Source organism: Enoplosus armatus, chromosome 1, assembly GCF_043641665.1.
Source record: "Enoplosus armatus isolate fEnoArm2 chromosome 1, fEnoArm2.hap1, whole genome shotgun sequence".
NCBI classification, from domain to species: Eukaryota; Metazoa; Chordata; class Actinopteri; order Centrarchiformes; family Enoplosidae; genus Enoplosus; species Enoplosus armatus.
The window spans coordinates 24589028-24611566 of NC_092180.1; the positions used below are offsets into that span (position 1 = coordinate 24589028).

A 22539-nucleotide genomic window follows, 5' to 3' on the forward strand; every position below is an offset into this window, starting at 1 on the left:
AACCAAATAACTATCTATATATCTTAAGTGAACCAGAGGTCGTTTTGAAACCTAAAACAGCATTAATTAGTCAACACTTGACATCAGTGAGGTTTCACATTTCAACCTGACCAAACCCCATATGAAACCGCTGGGAAAGCACCTTTGATAATACCGTAAATGACCCAGAAATCACATTAGCAACACTTGGGCAGTTAGCTAGAGAGTTCCATAATTTGAGAGAACCAATGTGCCGCCTGCCTTTGGAGTCCAACATCTGCTCCGCTTCCAGCCCTGGAGACATTTAGCTCTAACAGGCTTAATTAGACCAGTCCAAAACATGTCTTTTGATCACAGCAGCCCAAATTCTCTGCCTCACACGTAACCTTATTGCTAATTTTTCTTTAGAGAAGACTAGAAACATCGTGATCTGCAATGATACCACTTCATGGCACTGGGCCATGCAGACCTCAAGTAGGTTCAGCTACTATTGGGTATTTCATCTATTATTGGGTATTTCATCTCTCTGTAAAGCCCTGATTTGTCCACTTGGCTGCTCTGAGCCAATCTGTAATTGGCTGCAGGCTTCACCTCCCATCATCCTTTGCCCTGGACTGATTTTCCCCCTGGGATAGGGCCATCAGGAGGCTAGTGATTAATGGCACCAGGGGTCAGAGGTCGCTCTGGTGGGAAGTGCCGCGGCTGAGGGCCCCTGAACCACTCCCTAAGTCCTTCCTCCGACTTCCACAGTGAACACAGGAGCCACACGGCAAGTCTTCAAACGGCTAGACTCGAAATGATAAGGGCTACAGATAGAGAGTCAGACAGAGGAGAAAGAGGGTTGGACAAACACAGGCATTTCAGGGATAATACTTTTGGAGAGAGTTTGATATTAGGTGGTATAGCTGATATTTTGTGTAGTAAATCAATGTCTTCATATTTGATGAATGTCATGACTGTGATGATTTCCCAGCAGTGTAGAAATTACTGACAGCATTTACACTGTGGGAAAATAAATCTTCATTGACACACAACAGAATGATAGTGAAACATGTTCATTCAAACTCAATTATACAGTAAAATATGCAATCAAGTAAAAAGCCTTTTAGCTATTGTTTCAGAGGCTGGAGACATTGATCACACCATACATACACAATTTGTAATAATCACCAATACTGGCCTCATGCATTTAGAAAAACCCAACAGACTGTGACAGACAGCGACAAGCTGTCCATCTGGATCAAACATTAACATTTCCCACCTCACATTGAGATAGAAAGCTCAATGTGAGGACAAAAAAAAGGAAAAAAAGGAACAAGGTCACTTTATCTGACCCCTGACCTATTTTTAGTAGGAAACAGCTGTTCACATTAAAGGGCCTCCATAATAAATCAATTGGGTGCCCCTGACGCCAGTAGTGGTAAATTACATATCGCTGACTTCACATGATGGGCATTTTTTAAATAATTAAGTGACAGAGTGACAGCCTTCCAGTGGGCAACACACAGGAAATTAATTTTTTACTGAATGAGCATTGGCTGGTGTGAGGTTTCACTGCCATCTACAATGAAGAAAGACTAGGGAGAGAAGGAAACACCACAACTACTCAAAATCTTTGGCTGCTTTAATTCTGGTAATCATTTCAAAGATTATTCTGTTGGATTATTCTACTTTTTTGACTCATATTAGTGACATGAAAGCTGATGCAAAGAGAGCATAAGACAATAAAAACACAGAAAAAGAGCAGGATGCAGAAAAGAATAAAGAGAGATGATCAGAGATAATTTAAAAAAATGTGAGAAAGAGAAAAAAGAAGGTATGAAGAGAGAGACAGTTTTTGCCGCCTTTAGGAGGGAAGGATGGAAGGACGAAAGGAAGGAAGGGAGGAAGGAAGGGGGAGGTGTAGTAGCTAGCCAGCTGTAGAAAGACTGGATTACTGCTGTAAGGAAGGTGTCAGCCAACACAAACAGCCCCTGGCCTCATGGCAGTGTCTGAGTCCTTTCAGAGCACCCACACCCCAGCCACACACCCACATCTTCCTCCTCCTCCTCCTCCCTAACTCAATCACCATATCTACACACCAGATTAGACCCAACCTGGGACACATCTCACTCTCATAGAGTATTTCCTAAATTCAATTTAAGTACATTCATGTAGCGTACTGGAATGACTGTAGTACACTCTAATGCCAAAGCTGTATAAATTGTCCACCATCAAGATACATTATTTGAAGGCATAAACTGCACCAGTGAGTATTACTGCTGGTATTTCAAACTGCTTAAAGTTCTGCAATTCATGCTGTTCAACACTTCCAATTCATGAATTCCTATTTAACATGAGCCAGTGTTTGAGTTGTTTTTTGTTTACGTTTACATGGCCACCATATGTGTTATACTCTTGCCTTTTTTTAGAGCAGCATCCTTTCGGAGAAAAAGATTAATAAAGAAGGTGATACACCAATGTTTTGTTCATATCCTACCTGAAGTTATTTATGTTTGCCATCTTGCATTCATAGTTTGGAAAATTGTGCTTGATTTTTTTTAAGGTAGTATCAATAGAGAACAGCCCAAACCCTTCATTAACACGGGACAGAGAGACACTGACAGGAGAGACAAGTGTCTGGACTCCACATGCTAGGAGTTTACTTTATGCCGGCAGCCCCTCGCCGTTTAGTTTATATGTTCGTTCGCCGGGGCAGCACATTGTCAGGACCCTGCTGTCCGCTGGGGCATGTTTGTTTTATTTTTAATGCATGGCCAGGGACATAAAAGGTAAAAAAGCCTCGAGTGTATGGAATTTGCTATCTTTAGTCCAGGCAGAGCCACCACTCGCATGACGGACCAATTCATATCAAGTGTTAAGATATGTACCCTCCACATAAGGGAAGTTAAATGTAACATTACACTATAGATACATCGCTATTCTAAGCACGAAGCTAAAGCCACAGCTGGTAGAGATACAGACAGAGAGATAGAAAGAGAGGGACAGTCGTCGAATAAAGTCTATAATACAGTATGTCGGTCAATATGCTGTATAGCGTTGGCTGCACAGGTTTCCTTGCTGTCATGTCAATAAGGTGCAATTAATGTGAATTGTCAGGGGGAGAAAGGCAGAGAGGCAAACAAAGGTAGAGAGGCAAGACAGGAAATAGAAAGAAATAATGACTTATCTTCCACCAGCTGTACATAACCATGATGAAAAGCAACACAAAAAAACAAGGAGTCTTTTAAACTCAAAAATAAAAGACATCCTACAAAATGAACATGGGTCCCGTGAAGCCACATGTATTCATCTACAGAGACATAAAGACAATGTGCTACAACCTTATCAAGTCACACCATGACATGAAAGGACTCAACAACAGTGTCAAGTCAAGTCAGTTTTATGTAAATGTAATGTCAAATTATGTAGTCCAATATTAAAAATCAAAAATTTGCCTCAAGGTGCTTTACAATCGGTACAGCATACGACACTGTCTATCCTTTGACTCTTGATTCGGATAAGGAAAAACTCCCCCAAAACAACTTGGGGGAGAAAAAAAACAATAAAGGGATTAACACATGTAAGGAAAACAAAAGGGAAAGTATATTCTTCATCAGTGCAATTCAGTGACAAAGCAAGCGTACATATGTCAGATGAGCTCAAAAACAGGGCTTTTTCACATGAGCACGTGTGTCCCTCTACGGATTAGATAAAGAATAAAACTACGGACTTTCAAGTAATTATCTTGATATGAGAAAAACTGTAGCACCACCTGACTAGAATCTTTACTTGGTCTGACAAATGCAATAGACTAATTTCATTATTGTAGGAAGATCAAATACCAAAAGAACCTTCTCTCTTGTCTCTTCCTCTCAGTTTTCTTTCCGTCTCAACAAAAAGAACAAACACTAAGGGGGGAAAAAAAAGCAAACATCCAATGATGGATAAGTCACTTGAAGCTATATTTACTCAGAAACAGTGAGAATGGCTTCTTAGTAAGAATTATTACAGAGAGCAGGCAGCCAGTATATTAAAGAAGCTGTCTTCTGTGCACTGTCAACTGCTTCAGCCTGTGGTGTAAAACAGCCTCACAAAACTGGCCAGGCTCCAAACATCAGCCACAAGCTGTAAATCTCACCGGGTGCTGTTCACACACTGGGGAGGCTGTCTACAAGTTATGACACTATTAGAACTTGAATCACACAATTAGAAGTTTGTCAAGTGCAATTAAGCAATACATCTCTGCACTGACAGGCTTGATACAGTTTTATATGATATTCAAAGTACTGTTAACGGTTTTGTCCGGCCTTAAGCTTTTGACAGTCATGTCAGTAAAGCATGTTTCGGCTGAATTAGAGAGACGGACAGAAAGAAAAAGAGAGAGAAACATGACTCCTTCTCCATGGGTCATGAGGATGGGTCACCTGGTGAAATGGAGGGGGAGGAGGATTGAAAAAGCTGGATGGCGCGAAAAGTGAGATGGCCTCTCCAACTGTAACCCAAGTCCCCTCGATCCCCAGAGACCTGGCAGATCAACTGACTAGACCCCAATCAACACCGACTGATATGGAGCAGACAGAGAGATGGATGAATGGACGGATGGATGGACGGACAAAAGGATGGTTGATGTCTCTCATGCTTTCTCTCTCTCTTTTCCTTCAGAAATTGAAAGGACATCTGACATTTGCAAACTGTATGCTACACAGGAAAATTAAATAAATCAAATTAAAATAATGCAAGCAATACAAGTTTTAGCCCATGAAATGCTGCAATTTCGTGACAGAGATTCATAGAACAGTTATGGATATAATTAAAGAAATGGATAGATAATTGATGGTTGAAGGGAACCTGATAGTCTGCTACCCACCTCCCCTACATTGGTGAAATGTACTCCCCTCTGCTCTGTTTTGTGCTTGACAAAAAAAATGGACTGACTCAACCTGTGTCTACTATGTGTAACTGCTTATGCATTCACCCAGCAGCCATATTTGAAGGTAACCAACCACTACCTGGGAATGTTTGCCTTACGTTGACCAGTGAAATTGTGCATGTGGCTGATGAATTTGCAATGCACTAGCCAGAGGCCAGCGCTTTGAGTGTGTTATTGTGAGGCCAGCATTGCCCACACTTACTCTATGATTAATGAATCAGACAATAAAATCTCTATTGCATTGTACAGACCTATGATTTTAGGGTTGATTTTGACAATGCTTGCCCTCAGGAAAATGTGTTTTTTCTAATAACTTCATGTCTTCAGCACAACAGGCTGTACGCCTCCACTCAAACTACAGCAACCACTAAAACCTGTTGCATTGTTCATGCACGAGACATGCGTTTAGTGTGTGGACAACATGTCTCCACCCTTGCTGCATAATTCTGGTAAGACCTGGTTTTGTTGAATGTTGTATTGCTAGTGCTGATAAAAGATCAGATGTTCTCTTACGTATTCTGCTGAGTACGAGCATGTTTTTTTTAAGAGAATTTGTTTCTTTATTTTTTTGTTTTTCAAGAGCAGATTTACAGAGTGTGGTTATTGGAAGAGGGGGAGGTAAAACCTTTGTTGACATATGCAGTGGTTATAAGCACTGATGATACAGGCCTGTATTGTGACTTACAGTCACTTAGGAAAAGGTCAATGAAAGATGTTTTCTACCCACAAGCTGAACTACCCAAGAGCAAGCATGAAAACACTAAAAGGTATATAGTCAACTAAATTTCAAGACGTATTAACTGCTATCAAAATATGTTTGCTGTATAAACTTAAGACTATCTAGTTTTTAAATTTGTTGCATCAGATATTAAACAGTAAATATTATACCCTCAATAAGAAAGGACAGAATATATCAACTTTATAGAATATATCAAGTCTTTTTGCGTCACAATTTCAAACTTAACAGCTAATAGTGAATGACCTCTGCTCTATATTTACATCTGACAGGAAGATCAAGTGAGAGAAAAGTAACCCAATAGCCTGGCCTTGTAAACAGCCATCTCTGATCTTTGCAGAAATGTCAAGAATGTATATGTCACAGCAACATGACAATGGTATGTTGTACGCAAAATAGGGGGATGGGCTTTGGCATCAACTGTAGATTCCTGTGATAAAGATGCAGAGGTTGGGCTCAACTTTTTCCACTCGAGTAGCCTGAAACTCAGGTATAACAAACATTTAAAATGAATAAAAAGACCAAGAAAGGGTTAAGAGACCATGTATAAGAAAAACAACGTTAGGAAGAGAGAGGCTGTGGAAGATCGGAGAAAAGTTCAGAATTAGAAACCACATCTCTTGAGAGCATGAGTCCATCTGTGGCCCACACTGGTGACAGTTCACTGGTCAGACAGGGTGTAGCTGGTTTAAAGGGGAAGTAGGTGGCAGTGATGCCTTAACTGGCAGGTGCAACACTGAGGGTCTCCTTCTCCCTTCGAGCAAGCTTTATAACACAGCTAACTGCTTCAATCAATGGACACCGAGTTGACAGATAAAGCCATCAGCTGACGAGCCCCATTTGGGGCCCAGCACCACGGATCAATACGGGAGACATCAGCTGCTATAAGCTGAGGAGAAAGGCAGATATGTTGAAACAAGCGAAGAGATTGTGGGGGGTTGTGCATTCATCTTGGAAATTCTAACTCCCATCAATGCTTATTACTTTTGGAATCCATGACAGTGGGTCACACAATTACCTTTCAGGTAATGCTCTTAATGCAGAGTGACTTAAAATGAGGCCAACAGCAGAATATGCTTGTTATCATGTTACAAATAATACCCTGTATCAAAAGAAAGAAGACTGCTAATTACTACATTTAAAACAGGCAATAGTTCTTATGGCCTTAAACATCTACAGGCTTTCAATACTTTTTGAGGACCCCAAGGTACACAACAGAATGAAAGGTCAGGTATGCTGTATACTACAGCATGAAAAGTCAAGTTCTAAGCCTAGCTGCAGAAGATGAAAACACACTCACCTATCCTAACTTGTTAACTGACCATTACCTTTACCCAAACAACAAACCACATCAAGTAAAATGGCACAGACAAAGAGGCAATAACATTTGGCGGCTGTGTGTTTCACGTCCATTTCTTCTCTCAAATCAAGCGTCTTGTTTTCCATTAGGCCCCTTTGCGCTCAGATCTCCATTACTGCGTGGCTTATGCAACACTGCTGCAGAGCTGCACTGGAAGTGAGCTCAGGGCTATTGTATCGGAGTAGGGCTCCTCTGGGGGCTGTAATGTATTTTGTACTATCCATCACAGGGGTGTGGAGGCCAGGAAACATTGCTTTAAGAGCACACACAGGACACAGATGGAGAAACAAGACACACAGACATGCAGAGATAGCAGACGTTTGGGAAATTTGTTGATCACAGGAGAGCTTCATGTGGGAACAGCTAAAAGCCCCCACAAAAAAAATTGAGAGTAAAAAAAAGTTAAATATTTCACACGAAAGGCAGGTGACTTTGTAGGAATAAAACATTTTCAAAGAAATGCCAAAAATGGATGTGGCTTCATCATAATGGGGCTTTTCTTGATTTATAAAAATGTTTAGTCCTGGCTTAACTTGTATGACTCACCTAAATCTACGCTGAATAAAACAAATTAATGCCAAGGGTATGTCCATCATACCTTTGTACTGTTTTTCTAATTAATAAAAGACATATATGACTGATCACTTTTGTCTGTTTTCTTCCAACAATTTGAATTCATTAAAATAATAAAATCATGTAAAATTAACTTTCCTCACACCATTGCTCCATCAAGCCTTTTATCTTTTTTCTGAAAACCAAATATCTTTTGCCTCATTAGGCAGTTTTCACATTATGCCTTTTAGAAAAGTTCCTCGATCGCAAAGACATTGTTTGTTTGGGGAGAAAGAATGCTTGCTGCTTCAGTTAGTAATAAAACGCGCTCTTCATAAAACAGCTTGCGCTTTAACCGACTACCTCCCTCACACGTCTTTCGTACAAATGTAATAGTATCTGATTGCCACAATTGTTTTTCAGGGGGTTTGCAAATATATCCCACTGACGACAAACCAAGATGCATGGGTGAGCTGAGAAGCCAGCATTATTTTTACCCTGACCAATGACCTCGCTAGGAAGCATGAATCTGCTTTAGGCCAGCGCTCGGCCTCTTCCTTGCTCATTTACTTATGAGCTTGGTGATTAAGAATCTCCCAGCTCTGCAGCTTAGAGACTCAAATCCCTGTACAGTATGGTCGTAATTAAAGATGGACAGCACAGAGGCAATCCAGGGCTGTGGAACAATCTGGCTAAATGTCAGAGGAAATAACAGGGAGGCAGTGCGGATTGGGGGGTTGGGATGAAGAGACAGAGAGAGGAAGAGACACAAAGAGTAGTCTTGGTTGACAAGAAACAAACAAAACCAAAAACAGGTCTAAAGATTTTAATCATCTCCCAACACACCCACACACACAAAAACATCAGGAAAACTACTATTTCCTTTTGTTTTGAAGGAAGAGAAGAGCATAACCACCGTAGATGTGCTCGTTCCACAAAGACTGGGCTGTAATTTGCCAGCCAACGGGTGGAGTTTACCAAAAGCAAAGATAATCTCAGCCCTCAAATATATCAACACGGTGACCACAAAATCTTTGATCACAAATGCAGGGGAGGATGTGTACAATAAGAATAGTTTCGCCAGTTCGTTTGGAGTCTGTCTTGGGGTGATGATTAGAAAGCAGTGGTTGGATTCTATGTATCATTTGGGTCCCCACCCTTTCCTGCGATCAGGGGCCCTTTGGTGCCAGTGCTGGTCTTTTACTACGTTTGCCTGATTATCTTTCTATCTGGTTGGTGAGCTTGGTCAGCTTCAGCCCACTGACTAAGTGCTTTCAAACGGACATGAAAGAGCAGGGCCTTGTTTCTACACAAGCTGGCCGATGCCTCCCTTAACCTCCCCTCTGTCACCCTGGCACCTCATCTCCTGCTGTGGTCTCCGTGTCTGCTCTCTCCATCCTTCATCCTCTCTTTTCTCCCTTTTCACACATAAAGACACGCGACAGTCACTCCCTTGTCTGCTGTCCGTCAGCGTTGCCCTATCAAAAAGGTTGGCCCCCACTTATTTGGAGATCATTAATCATCCCGTGTAGGACAGGAGGCCCCTTAATCCAGCCCCTCCCCCCCCCCCCAGCTTCACCACGCAGGCCACAGCGCGGCCCTCCGCCCCTATCCCCCATGGTGTTATCAAGTTTCAGTGGTTGTAACTGTAGCACAATAAACAGAGGGGGGAGGAGAATGGGGTGGGGGCAAGGGAGGAGGAAGGGGATGGAGACAGAAAGAAAAGAAAGACAAGAGAGGACAAAATGTCATTTCCTAACTACATTTTATTGTTGCATTCTATGTAAAACGTGCTTCTGGGGTCTCGAAAACTGCATCCATAATGAGTCAGAATATAGAAACTAGTTGAAATTAGCTGTCCAGCAAAGTCACAGTTCAAAGGGTCGAACTTAAATGAAAAATCATTTCACCCGTAATGCAACACTATCTAAAATGGACAGATGTGCTCACAATACCCAGTGTTTTTGTTGTTAAACCAACCAGGTGCTGCCACTTTCCAGAAGTTGTGGGGTGTTAACTAAAGGAAAATGAGGCCATATCAAAGAGCCAGAGAATGTTCCTATTGTAGTGTGGTGTTTGTACAGAGGGCCCGCCTGTTACGAGGGCCAGTGTGAGGCTGACCAGGGGAGTAATATAATGCATACATGGATCCCCCAGAGCCCATTCATGGTGTAATTGGTGTGGACAGAGCGCTCGGTCTCAGGGTTACAGTTAGGGAACTTCCTCTAATGTCCTGCTGGGAGGCCACTCTTCCCACACCGCAAATACTGCAAAAAAATATCCAGCTTAACCTGGATGTGAAGTTCTTGTTTTAATTAAAATTTGAGAAAAACTGGCAGAGACATGAGCCATTTTTATTTGTGTTTTTCAGAGTGGTCTTGTCTGTAGCAAATAAAAAATGGCAGGTTTTATTTTTTCAGTAAAGGAAAATAAGTACGGAAGAACAAATATTACACCAAATGATTAACTTACTCAATTTTGATTATAACAAACAAAAGCCCATGTATGACATTTTGCAATATTGCCTCTGAAAACATTACTGGCAGCCACAGGCAGTAGGTTTAACTGTCGAGCTGCAGCTAAAGGAGACATCTTCATTATAATCATTAGCATCTCCCCTTCCTCCCCTCCTGTTCTAATTCTGTACATCTTTCTCCAGCCCCATCAAGACCACTGCAACTTAAATGGCACAGACAAGTCCGGCTTACCACATTATTACTATTAACAGAGCTAAATCTACTACGTAGGGATTTCCCCCTAAAATAACTGCAAAGCAGCGATAGCACACCATGTGGTCCCTCTTAAGCTGAATCTACACTTCCCATTAAGAGTGTCACACTGGAATGGATCTAGCATTTGCTGACCGCGACGTGTGGGGTTTTCTGGCTGGAGTAGAGGGAGCTGAAACACTTGTCTTCAACCCCCCGTCACCCCCTCCCTTCTCGACTGATGATTTCACTGAACAGGAGCCTCTCTCTCTCTGGCTCTGTCCATCACAGCCTGCGGCCATTAATCATCTCAAGTGGACAGCGCTGACAGGCAGTTGGCTGCATCACTCTTTTATTTTGTTCTTTTTTTTTTTTTTTTTTTTTTTTTTTTTTTTTAAATTGCACACCCGTAGTTCCCGCAGCCTCACTTACTGCTCCCCCCACGATTACCTCTTCACAACCCCACCTCCTGCCCCAAAACCCCCATCCTGAATGAGAGAGTGGCCGGGTGTCAAACCAAAACAAACATTCACCCATCTGCTTAATCGAAACCTTTGAGGTGGTTAATGGCGTCGAGCCAGCGTCAAAGCTTTTCTCTGCGCTCCCAGTGGGGGTGAAACAGCAAAACCTGTAATGGATATGATGACCAGTGATGTCGGTGTAACTAGCTAACGCTAATATCCTCCACCCACACTCCTCCAACATGAGCAGCCCTGGTGCATTTCCATTACATTTACATGTCAGGCCATTAGCTGATGTTTCTATCTGCAGTGAATGGCACTATGTTCCCCTGTAGAATAAAGCTCTAGTACAGAGGTCGATGGTGAAAGCGATGGGGGCCCAACTATGGACGTTGGGAGTAGTCAGCAAAGAATTAAGAGCAAAGGAAGTAAAGGTAGAGAGGGTTAACATGCGTGTCTATTGCCATTTCTGTGATGCAGAGTCCATCAATGGGCCCCTTTACGCACACACAGGATTTAGGACAGCTGCTAAAATTCCTCAACCATTAACACACACACACACACACACACACACACACACACACACACACGTGCCTGTTTTTCAGTGCAGAGGCAGGAAATGGGAATCCCTCGTAAGTTTTCCTTCCGCTGTTGCTTTCCCTGTCAAGGCCTTGAGGCCCCACAACGAGGTGGGAAAAGCACTTCACCATTTGTCTCTCTCCATCCAGAGATTCCACTGAATTTCACTCAACCTCGGCTTCACAAAATGAGGTAGTGGTTTTAAGCAATCGGCTTGGAAGGTCAGTCAAATGAAGAGGCTGGCATTTCCCATATCAGCAGCTGTTATTCCCCCTTCTTCCACATCGTGACATTAAATTAAAAAGGCTTTTTAAGTACTCTTTCATTAAAAAAAAAAAGAAGAGTGCAATAATCATGACCCCATATCTATGAAGTGAAATTGAAGGAGGAGCAAACGCACAGTAATTAGAGGGTGCCATAAACAAGAGCTTAGCAAGGCTTGCTTTTCATCTCATATAGTCTTGGCACTAAGAGTAAAAAGGGAATCCAGCCAAGCAATTTGTTCCCTGTGATTAAGACTCCAGTTTGAGAGACAGCAGAGGTCAGCCAAGTGCCTCTTGTCTTAAGGGAGGGGTGAAGAACTCAATCTAGAGTGGCTGAAATTATACCCTACCCTATTGTACAGTGGTTGCATCAGGTCTCTAATGTCAGTGGCACCATCCCCATCATATCCTGCATCCATACTTGAGGCACCATGCCGTTTAATTTTCACCTTTCCAGTTCTAACGGGGAGAAGGTAATTTTGTTCTTGTGCCCTTTCACTTTCCCAAATGAAAACACTTGTGTATAATAAATACAAAGCCTCTGTTTCTCACCATATTCTTTTTCCTTTGCCTCACACTTATATCTATTATAGATGAGCACTCTGGAGACACGGTTATATTTGTTTCAACTGTTGTCAGGCACTGACCCTTGCGCTCTCGCACTACTGGTCACTTGTACTAACGTTGATCGAGGAACTTGATCCATGCAAGCCGATTCCAGTTGCACTCTGTAATTCACTCTGGAAATGTAATTCAACTAATCAAAGTGTAAATGACAAGAGTACTCATTTTCTAATTCGAATTGTTATTAGTGAATCAGCGTTTTGTTTTCTTTGCATTGAGGTGGGATGGTTTCACAAGCTAATTTGTCTTTTTTTTTTTTTTTTTTTAAATCAATGTTACAATTCCTTCCATATTTGTGTTGCTAAAAACACAACAATGGGATGATAAAAAAAGACAGGCTTGTTTTCACTTAAAAGTCACCTATTTTTTCCTGCCTTAAGCAAATGCAAATTTGGTGAAAATAATGTGACGTGTCGCGCTGCAATCAGCCGGTTATCTGCTGTCAGGTGGCATTTTTGTCAGCTTGATAGATTTCTCAGTCTGACCAGCATGAGGAAAGGGTCAGCCAACCACTCCCAGCGTCTGCCACTGGACAGAGATGCTAACAGGGCCCTGACAGGTCCTGTCCCTCCCTCTCTCTGACTTGGCTTAATTCATCACCCTCCAAACAAGACCACCGGGTGCTTAGACCAGACCAGACACTCAGAAGCTGCTGCTCTCGTGAATGTGAGCTCGCCAACATATGCGTGCAAGTACACACACATGCACATCAATGCACGAGGACACATCTACACCATCATCATCCGTCACAGTCTGACAAAACAAACTATGCATCACATACACACTCGCATACATATCATATCACCCATCATAGCCAGTGACAAAACATAATGAAGTATGAAGCACACACACACTCACAGGCCATCATCACCCATCACAGCCTGCCAAAACATAATGGAAAGTATGCACCACTGTAATAACATTGTGATTCACCTTGGGAGGTAATGCTCAAGCCATGTAACTTGCTTGGCAACAGATTTGTCTGATAAAAGAAGTGCTAAGTACATTAGCTGGTCAGAGGGGTCTTGTAGGCAGTGTCAAAGCAGCATGCGGTCAGCTGAGCCTCCCCGGCTGTTGGTCAACTTAATAAGTTAGGCCACTGCCAGATCCTCTTGGCTCTGATACTGCAGAACCACAGGATCAACGGAGGCAGATCTCACCTGCTGACCCCTTAAGGCCTTTACTCTGGGGAGGGGAATTAGTAAAGGATTTCTTAGCCAGTGAGAGTTACAGCATGTTTTTTGAGTTGATCAGTGACATGGCACACTTGACAACCCTGGGACAAGCCAATACATTTGGAAGACCAAAGCCACAAAGGAAAGAACTAATACATAACTGTATTAAGTACTTTTATTCTTGCATAGGTTCTATCGGCTCTAACAATTGCATGACCAAATAAACCGTTTGTGCTGTAGGCCTAACACCAATCAATCTAGAGTAAAATTCCAGACGCTCTGTAAAAAAAATAGCAACCCTCCTCACACTGAGACAGGAAATGACTCTTAACAAATGGTAGTCATGTGGTATTTGCTTTTTCCACATAGGCAGAGGGTGAGGAATTAACTCCAACCAATGTCACATTTGTGGCAAGTAGTAGTAGTATTTCTATAGGATTTAAAACGCTGTAGATGCCTTGAGAGTTGAGAAAGCATAGGTGTGTAGTTTTGAATTGTCTACATGATATAAAATGTCTGAAACCACAGAGCTAAACCCAGAGGTTTCAATCAGGAACCCACTGACAAAGTACACTTCAACAAAAGCTCTATTTTCACCCAATTGTAACATGCAGAAGACTCAAAAGGAAACACGTTCGTAGAAAATGACCCTTATGTACTTAGAGAATTACTTGAATTCCATCTAAATCCCAACTGAACCTGAAGCGTGTGCCAATTCGTGCTGAATCTGATGTAGTGTAGTAATCGATGAGAGTGCAAGTGAAGAGGCAGCTGCTGTTTTATATAATGTGGATCTTCTGGAGAATACTCTTACCTCTTTTCTGCATGAAGGTGAAGAGGTCATCCAAAAACTCCTTCCTTTTGGGGTCAGAGTCCAGTTCATACAGCTGAAAGAGAAAACAGAAGCTTAATAGGGACTGGTGCACAAACTTGGCCACTGCATGTAGCCAGCAGTCGCCTGCAGTTCTGTGTGTCTGGCACTGTTGGCTCTAGTCGTTCGCCACATTCAGCATATTAAAATCGTCACTGGAAGTAGAGCCTGGCTGTTAAGGCCAGTTAGTTGTGCAGCTTTTATTTGTCGCTTCTGCCCCTTGTTTTCCTTCTTCTAACATGCCTGATAATGTCAGTGCAAAGCAAAGAAAAAAACAAATTTTTTCAACAGACATATTCTCTATTTCTACAATTTAATAAGATACACAGTGACGTGAAAATGGTTGGCTAGTTTGTTTTGTTTGTCTCTGCAACGTTTGCAGTCTGGAGAATACTTCAAAAGATGATCCTACTTACAATTTCCACTAGTTTGACTTTCATAAGAAATAATGTTATTATGAAATTGTGCAACGGTTTCCTTTTTGTTTTTTTAATGACTGAAGCCAACCGGTGATCACAGTCTCCAAAAGCTCACCTTAGCAAAGTCTCTAGACGCCTCTCCTCTTCCTCTGCTACTGTCGGCCTCATCCGCCCAACCGGCACTCCCGTTCTACAACAAACAAGAGACACACAGGTAAGTGTCAGTAAACAAACAGAGAGTGGTTACAAAAAGGTATGAAGGGGATCCAGTCTGCAGTGGTCTCATATAATTACCTATGAGTCTTTCAAAAGGAACACGATTATCTATTAGTTGAGATTATGCTTTTAGTATTTCACCTTTATTTGATCGTGACAGCAGAGAGACACAAAGTGTGTCATGCAACAAATTGAACTGAACAGGGGACGTTAACTGGTTCCACCGCTACTGTAGTTGCAAATTTGTAATTCTTAAGAATGGACAATGACCTCCAAGGTTCTTTCTAAAATGTGTTAATTTGAGGGTTGACACTGATCATCAGTCAATAAGTAAGTAAGTTCATATCGGGTGACAAAGACAGAGTCAACTCTAAGCTAGTTACAACAACTGCCAACATTCTGCAACACAAACACATGAAAACTAATATATACTCAAACTCCAAGAGAGCATTTTTCTAGGGGTTGGAGGAGTAACCTCTGGAGTTATTGTGCCCCTGAGCTCCTGTGTCCCCCTCCCCCTTCATCCTCAAACATCTCCATTTGACCTAAACCATCTGCATCTGGGCCTGCCCTGCCCCCACCCATGTCTTCCGACCCAGCTGGATACAAGGGCCCCCCATCCTTCAATCTTAACGCAGCTGTGACGGGTGGCCAAGTTCATGGAGTGTAACTGGCTGTCAGGAGGGGCCAGGGGAGGGTGGGCTGGTCAGTAGCCCTAGCGCGCGTGCACACACACACACACAAACACACACGGTCTGATCATGGCTGCGTGTATGTTTGTGAGTGCAGGGAGGGGGGCTATGGCCCCACAAGACGGGAAGGAAGGAAAATAGGGGCAGAAAGGGGTGCATGGTATGTGCCGACCAGGAATGTCTCCTAAAGACAAAACCTATAAAAGCATCAGGAATCAAAACAAGATCCGTTCGGAGGGGGACGTTAATAGCTGCAGCCCAGGGTCTAGTTTCAAACGGGAGCCCATTGGTCAGTGGCAATTACAAGGCCTGAAATGAGAGCTGGCAGGGCAAAGGTTGTCAAGGCCCCTGAGAGCCAGTCATTTTCACCCTCTCACTCTCTGTACGTGTAACGCTTGTCAACATTCACGCTCCCTAAACAAATACTCATCAGCCATCAACTTGCAAACCCACTGCAAATGGTATGTTTGAGGGTGGAGCGAACACATGAAGACTTTTGTTACAAAATGAGTTCTCTGATATTTAGAATAGCCAACACCCTCTCTTACATATCAAAGCAAAAATAGTCTCCAAAATAGTAACCTTACACAACATGGATAACTGTGAAACCAGCATGAACAATTTAGTTCCAAAATGCTACATTTCCAGTACGGAAAGACAAATACTTCAAGTCCAATATTATCAATTTTCAAAGACATACCAGCAGATTGCTACCCTCTAAAACAATATATCCATTTTCAAAAAAGCTATTATTTTACACACACTGGCTTCTCAGCAGATATCTTGTGTTGAAAATGAGTCTATTAACACAGCTAATTCCTTATCAAAATTACATTTGGCTGTCAACGTACAGTATCTATAGTATGTCATGAAGATTACGACAGGATCATCATGTGAAGGTAAATATACAGTATAGTACATTTGGAGGCCGTACAGACCTTTGCACACAATTTGACCACCTCTGTTAACCTTTAACCATTATAAATGATTATAGCAGAAGATAATTCAGATTGTAGCCATGTATAATCTCACATGCTTGCTCTTGCATGAAAAAAACGTTGCATTCGGCACCTTTTATACATGCTGCATGTTCCCTATTCAATAGCCCAGAGGTTGACACTGTGTAATCTTACTAACAGTAACCAAACAAGAAGTCATAAAACTACGTGGGAAACGCCATCATTCAGCTTGTTAGTGGGTATACTTGGCTAATCTTACAACAATTCCACTCCTATGTACAGAATATCAATACTAGTTGTTTAATAAAAGTTATATAAACCTGTGCTGATAAAACCCTAAAGAGCATATTTGCAACAACAGTATGACCCGTGTGTGTACATCTAGGACACACTGATAGTTACACTAACTGAACAACAGTGACCAACACTAGAACGAACTCCAATGTAATTACAAAAGAGCAGGCAATAGCTGCTGGGTTGCTGGCCTTGGATTTGTTAGGTGAAGACAAATGTGTTTACACACAAACCATATGCACATCCACCCACACACACAAACACACACAAACAAACTCATGCCTTCTGAGGGACATTCTATGGGAGTGCAGGGGTCAAGGTGTTCCTGACACCAACAACAAAAGATCTAAAGTGACAGAACACCACTGTCCAGTCAGGGTCAGACAGTCACAAAACATCACAAATATATTACTGGTGTTTATCGATAGATGTGGGAGATAAAAATTAATAATGAGTAATGCTTGAAAATGTACTACTCTTCCATGTTCCACTGAATCAAATTGTTTTATTGCAGTATAATCTAGAAAATGTTCTCACACTGTGATAGATTACTCTCCCAGCAAACATCTGTTGAGATTTCCCATCCAATTTAAACAGAACAACAGATCCACTCAAGTTTGATCCAACACACAGAGGACCGACTACTGTAGCATCGCTTTGATTTGACGGTGGAGTGCTCTCTTGTACTGAACAAGGACTGTCAGTTCGTCCTCTTCAACTGCAGTAAAGTGTAGAGGGCTGGCTGAGGCTGAATGGCTGGTAGGATGAAAAGCACAGACGGCAGTAAAGATAAAACGACTGTAGCTCTGACTACTATGTGAGCACAAAGAATGAAACAGTGATAGACTTTAAAAGATATTATCAATTATTTTAACACACAGTCTTAACCAAAGCAACTCACAACAACCAAGAAGGGGACAGCAACAAAGACATGTCTGCACCATGTGGCTGACAGTATGGGACAACTGCCAATGATCCCTTGTGATTGGGTCTGGGAGTGTAAATTCTGCTGTCACTTGTCATAACGCAAGTAAGTTCAGCTGCATCTATAGAAAACCTGTCTGCTCCTCTAGCTGGTTCAGGAAAAAAGCACAGTAATTGGAACATGGGAGCCGTTAACCATGAATAGACATGTTGGCTCTTGAATTGGGACCTTGGTCAGCTGAGGAATGTTAACACTATGTTGCTTTTTGTCAAGTTAGAGTGGCTACTGATGTTTTGGGACCACTCCTTATGATCAGTCACCTCAGCCCCTTCATCACATCCAGCGCTCCACCCAGAAATGACTCCTTTAAAAAAAGAAATTCCCACACCCTAACTACTCTCATGACCGGCACGACAAGGCTTGCCCGATATAATTCACAATTGTTTCAAATTGTTTGTTTGTTTGTAGTGTTTAAAGCTTGCGTCTATATGCTTATGCATGTACCTTTGTTACAGCAGTATATTTTTTTACATTTTAGACAGTCCTATAGCCAGAAATTTGAGAGTATTTAAACAAACTAAAATTCAATTAGGTCAAATTAAATTATAATATTCAAATAAAGCATTAAACATGTCTGCGTATCTATGCATGTGCGTCTGTGAGGACAGTGAGTGTAGGACGAACAGAAGCCTTCATATGTTTAAGCAGCCCATGTTTCCTGTCTGTCTCTCTCTCTCTCATGCTGTTAGTGGGTTTACTGGCCAGGCAGTGGGTGGCCTAATCACATTATGGCCATACGTGACTGACTGGCGCAGCTCCAAATCAGGGATAAGAACGAGGTCGATGACCAGAAGTGAGCTGTAGCTGGTCATCGCTGGGGGGGGGGGGGGGGGGGGTTGTCCACACGTTGACATACAAACAGTGCCTCTGTACCATAAAAAAGTTCTCTCTATGGAAATGTTCTTTGAGTGAGGGTCCTCTGAGGTTTATGTGCCTTGGTGGTCACCACGTCATATTCATATGTTTTCACTTGGTATTATTCTGTACAGTTTGTTAAAATGGGTCATAAGTCACCCTCCACTATTATTCTAGAGCTGACATGAAATTAATTTGTACAGTTCTGTCACTTACCATGTCCTTAAAAAATTCTTGTTATTTTTCAGATGAGGAAGATTCGGCTTATTTTATATTTCCTTTCCCTAAAACACTCAATTTCGAGTGCACCAGTTGTGAAATTCATGCATTTGGATTGTGTATTCATGTGAGATTATTGTCAGCCATTACAATGGACCACCTTCCGTCTGCAACAAGTTAGACATTCTTTGCATATCCCTCCATATCGGACAAGCTACGCAACACAGGTTGATGCATAGCTTGGGGGTAATTCTACACAGCCATTATAGAAAGATGTCTGGAGTAGAGCCACCATTTTAGTGAGGCCAGGCATGCCGGAACAAGAAGGGTTAATGGCTGCTGCTTGGGGAATGGGGGATGGATGGCATTGATTGCTCAGGATGTTGACAGCACTTCTCCAATTTGATAGTGGAGCTGTTATTAGATGAAGAGGCTCGTTCTTAATAAAGGCATCATGTGATTTGCCTTCACTCTTCAAGAAGGAGGAGGTTGGGCGAGCTCAAATAGCAGCCACTGAGCTACTGAGATATTCATTGTGTTAGACTCACTTTGGGAATCACCTCAAGGTAATAAAAGCAGGGGAAAAACTGGATCAAGTACATTTCCACACATGCTTTGAAAAAGGTCAGCAGCCAATTGCATACTGAGTAGGCAGCATTGAACCTATGCAAAGTAGGTCACTTTCATACTATAGATAACCGGCTGGATGACTCTGGCATGGGAATCATGGGATGGCAGAAAAGTGACACCATGGCTCATCTGAAATGTGGAGTAAACCTGAAAACGGTTGTTACAGCCTGCCAGTGTGAACCAGCGGACTAAACAAGGCCTAATGAAGAGAGGCACGTGCCTCTGCCATATTAGAGCCCTGTTAGCGAGCTACTGTCATGGCTCTCTGTCTCGCACCCAACGCAGCTCCACACTGCAAACCAAGTCCCCTGGGCCACAACCATTGAACAGGAGGCCCAAATCAATAGCCCTGGATGTGCAAACACAGGGAAGTCCCCAGCCCCCTCTGGACGCAATCTCACAGCACACGTCAATACTCATCATCCTCAGTCATCTACCGCCACGCCAGGGAAACTGTGATGAGGGCAGGATCACAGCTCCCAGGGTGACCTAACCCCTTCACCTCCAACAAGACACCCTAACTTTGACTAACATAGTCAAGGTTTCCATGGGAAACCCTCATCAAATTGCAGTTATCTACAAAAAAAGGTGTGTAAACAGCCACACGTACCCTTCATGAAAAATACACCTACATACAAGGAAAATCACTGTGGCAACCCCAGGCAGTAAATCAAGGGTCACAAAATGTAACTGTGCTCCGCCAGAATAGATGCAGGAGGGAGGGTGACTTTAGTGAAATTCACAACATTCAACATTCCTGTACACCAGTAACAGGACCTCACAATAACAGGAGAGCCCCTCTCATCCCACAGGTACTCTTAACATCTCATTCCCGGACTAATCTTTTTTAGCCAAATTGCTGCCTGTCAAAACAGTTCAGTGAGGGAAATCTTTTAAACAGACACAGCGGCAGTAATTTAATCACAATCAAGGCCTCCAGCAGAAGTCTGGAGCGCAGCCAACAATAGTGATAAATGGCAAGAAGCCAGAAAAGAGGCTACACATATGCTTAGTAGTTAAACCTGCTTATTTTGTACATTTGACTAAACAAAAAACTAGCCATTAAAACTACTCCGGATGCAGGTTCATGTATAGAGACACGAGACAACTTTATAGGTATTTGCTTTGTACACCTATTTGTGAAGACAACAGGATCTGTGATTAAAGCAGATTACATATACAGTAGTAAGCCTGTTCCCTGAACAAGGGCCCAGATTCCTTTAGTTTAAGACCATCTGCAAAGTCGCCTTCATGCTCTCAAAGAAAGCGAATCTGCTTCCTCTCAGCATGCCTGTAAAAACGAGCATTGCGGGGGGCAGCAATCTCTAATCCAAATCAAATAATTGGGCCTTGATCCCACGGCGGGACCCCAGGAATCATTTATAGTGCCTCTTGCCATGGGGAGGGGGTGACGGGTGAGGGGCGAGGGGCGGGTGCGTTGGGCTGAGCGGATGGCGTCCTTTATCTGCAAACTACTGTAAAGGATCCCATGGTGAGCTGCCCATACGCTACTGCCAACAAAGGCTCTGGCTAATCGTGATTCCATGTGCGACAAGAGGGAAGTAAATCTCACTGCCACTCGGCAACATATGGTAGTGTTCCTACTTGCAAACAGATCGACTGCTGATTCTCTGTTCTCATTAAGGATTATTATGGAGCATAAAAAGGGTCAAATATCACATGAGAGCAGGCTGGCAGCAAAGAATAGGGCCCTGGGGCATTCCTGCCTCTGAGTGTCCGGTCATGTTTGTAGCTGGAAGAGATTTCTGGCTTTTGCGGGAACAGACAAAGTGGCAGGGACAAGGGGCTAAACGTCCAGGGGCAGAACGTGTTGCTACCTGCCGCGGCCTCTGTGGTGCTGCACCTCTAAAAAGGCCACTGAAAAACAGGCCTCTAGGCAAGACCACCCCTCCCTCCATTAATCACTCCAATTACAAAGCTGAAAAAGAGAAACAGAGGAAAAAGGAGAGAGGGGGGGGGGGGCAGACAGACATGCAGAAGAAAAACACACACACTGATCACCAAACTTTTTCACCTCGTCCAATTTCACACCCAGAGAGGGAGAGAAAGAGAGAGAGAGAGAGAGAGAGAGAGAGAGAGCATGCCGTAAAAGAAAGAAAGGGGTGGATCTGCATATTTAGTTCCTGGGTAAACACGTCTGTTGGTGACCAGCAAGTCTGGTTTGCCAAATAAACTGACTGCATTTGTTCAGCTCCAGCCCTTTCACCAAGACACCACATTCCACAGGCAGAGGCCCCATCCCCCATTACACTAGCTGGCCCCTTTCGCTGCTTCACACAAATGCAACGTTTATAGGCTGGTGTGGCCAGAAGTTCACACTCATTGGTTCAAAGACCCTTTCACAGGCAGAGCAAACATTTTAGTGAATCACATCTGTGCAACCACATACAGTACTCCATGAGTTAACCCTTTCCCGTGAAGTTTCAGGCCCATAGGAAACTAGACCTCAGACTAGATTTTATAACTAAACTATGCACAGACTTGCATGAGGCCCTCTCATTGCCCCCTCACTGATAATTTGATTTGAAGTTATTACTTTTGCTCTGTGAAGTGTACAGTGACAGATATTAAGTTGTCTCAAATATGCAAAGCACTTGTCTTTTCACAAAGACACAAATGCAAGTCCTCACAGCACAATCAAACTACATTTGTTATGACCCCTTTTAATCAATGCCACTTTGAGCAAGAAGCTATACTGCTGCATTCAGGTCAACGCAGCTATTAGCTGTTTCTTCTGGGTTAAAAGCTTTGGCTAAAAATACCTTGCATATCTCACATCTTTCAAAGAGCAAGCATCCACTTCACCCCCATGCTAATGGCAGCTGGCAACATCACACAGACCTGATAGGGCTTCATATACATTCTCATTACACTGACAGCGCCGGGAACTTGATACATTCACAATCAACAAAAAACCTTCACTACTATTAGGACACATCACATCTAATTACTTATGAAATGACAGAGGTCACAACGTCTGCAGTCAGATGGGTAAATTACTTCTTTGTCTGGCGGTGGGGCAGAGAGAT

General features: G+C 42.7%; 1 protein-coding gene across 1 annotated transcript in view; it reads right to left on the reverse strand.

Moving 5' to 3' along the window:
* Positions 1-22539, reverse strand: part of LOC139287187 (AT-rich interactive domain-containing protein 3B-like) — a 43237-nt gene that overhangs the window by 7037 nt on the left and 13661 nt on the right. The window contains exons 3-4 of the mRNA XM_070908191.1: positions 14755-14829; positions 14164-14236 (exon numbers count right to left, since the gene is read on the reverse strand). Of these exons, the coding sequence (XP_070764292.1) occupies positions 14164-14236; positions 14755-14829 (148 nt within the window). The remainder of the gene's footprint in view (positions 1-14163; positions 14237-14754; positions 14830-22539) is intronic.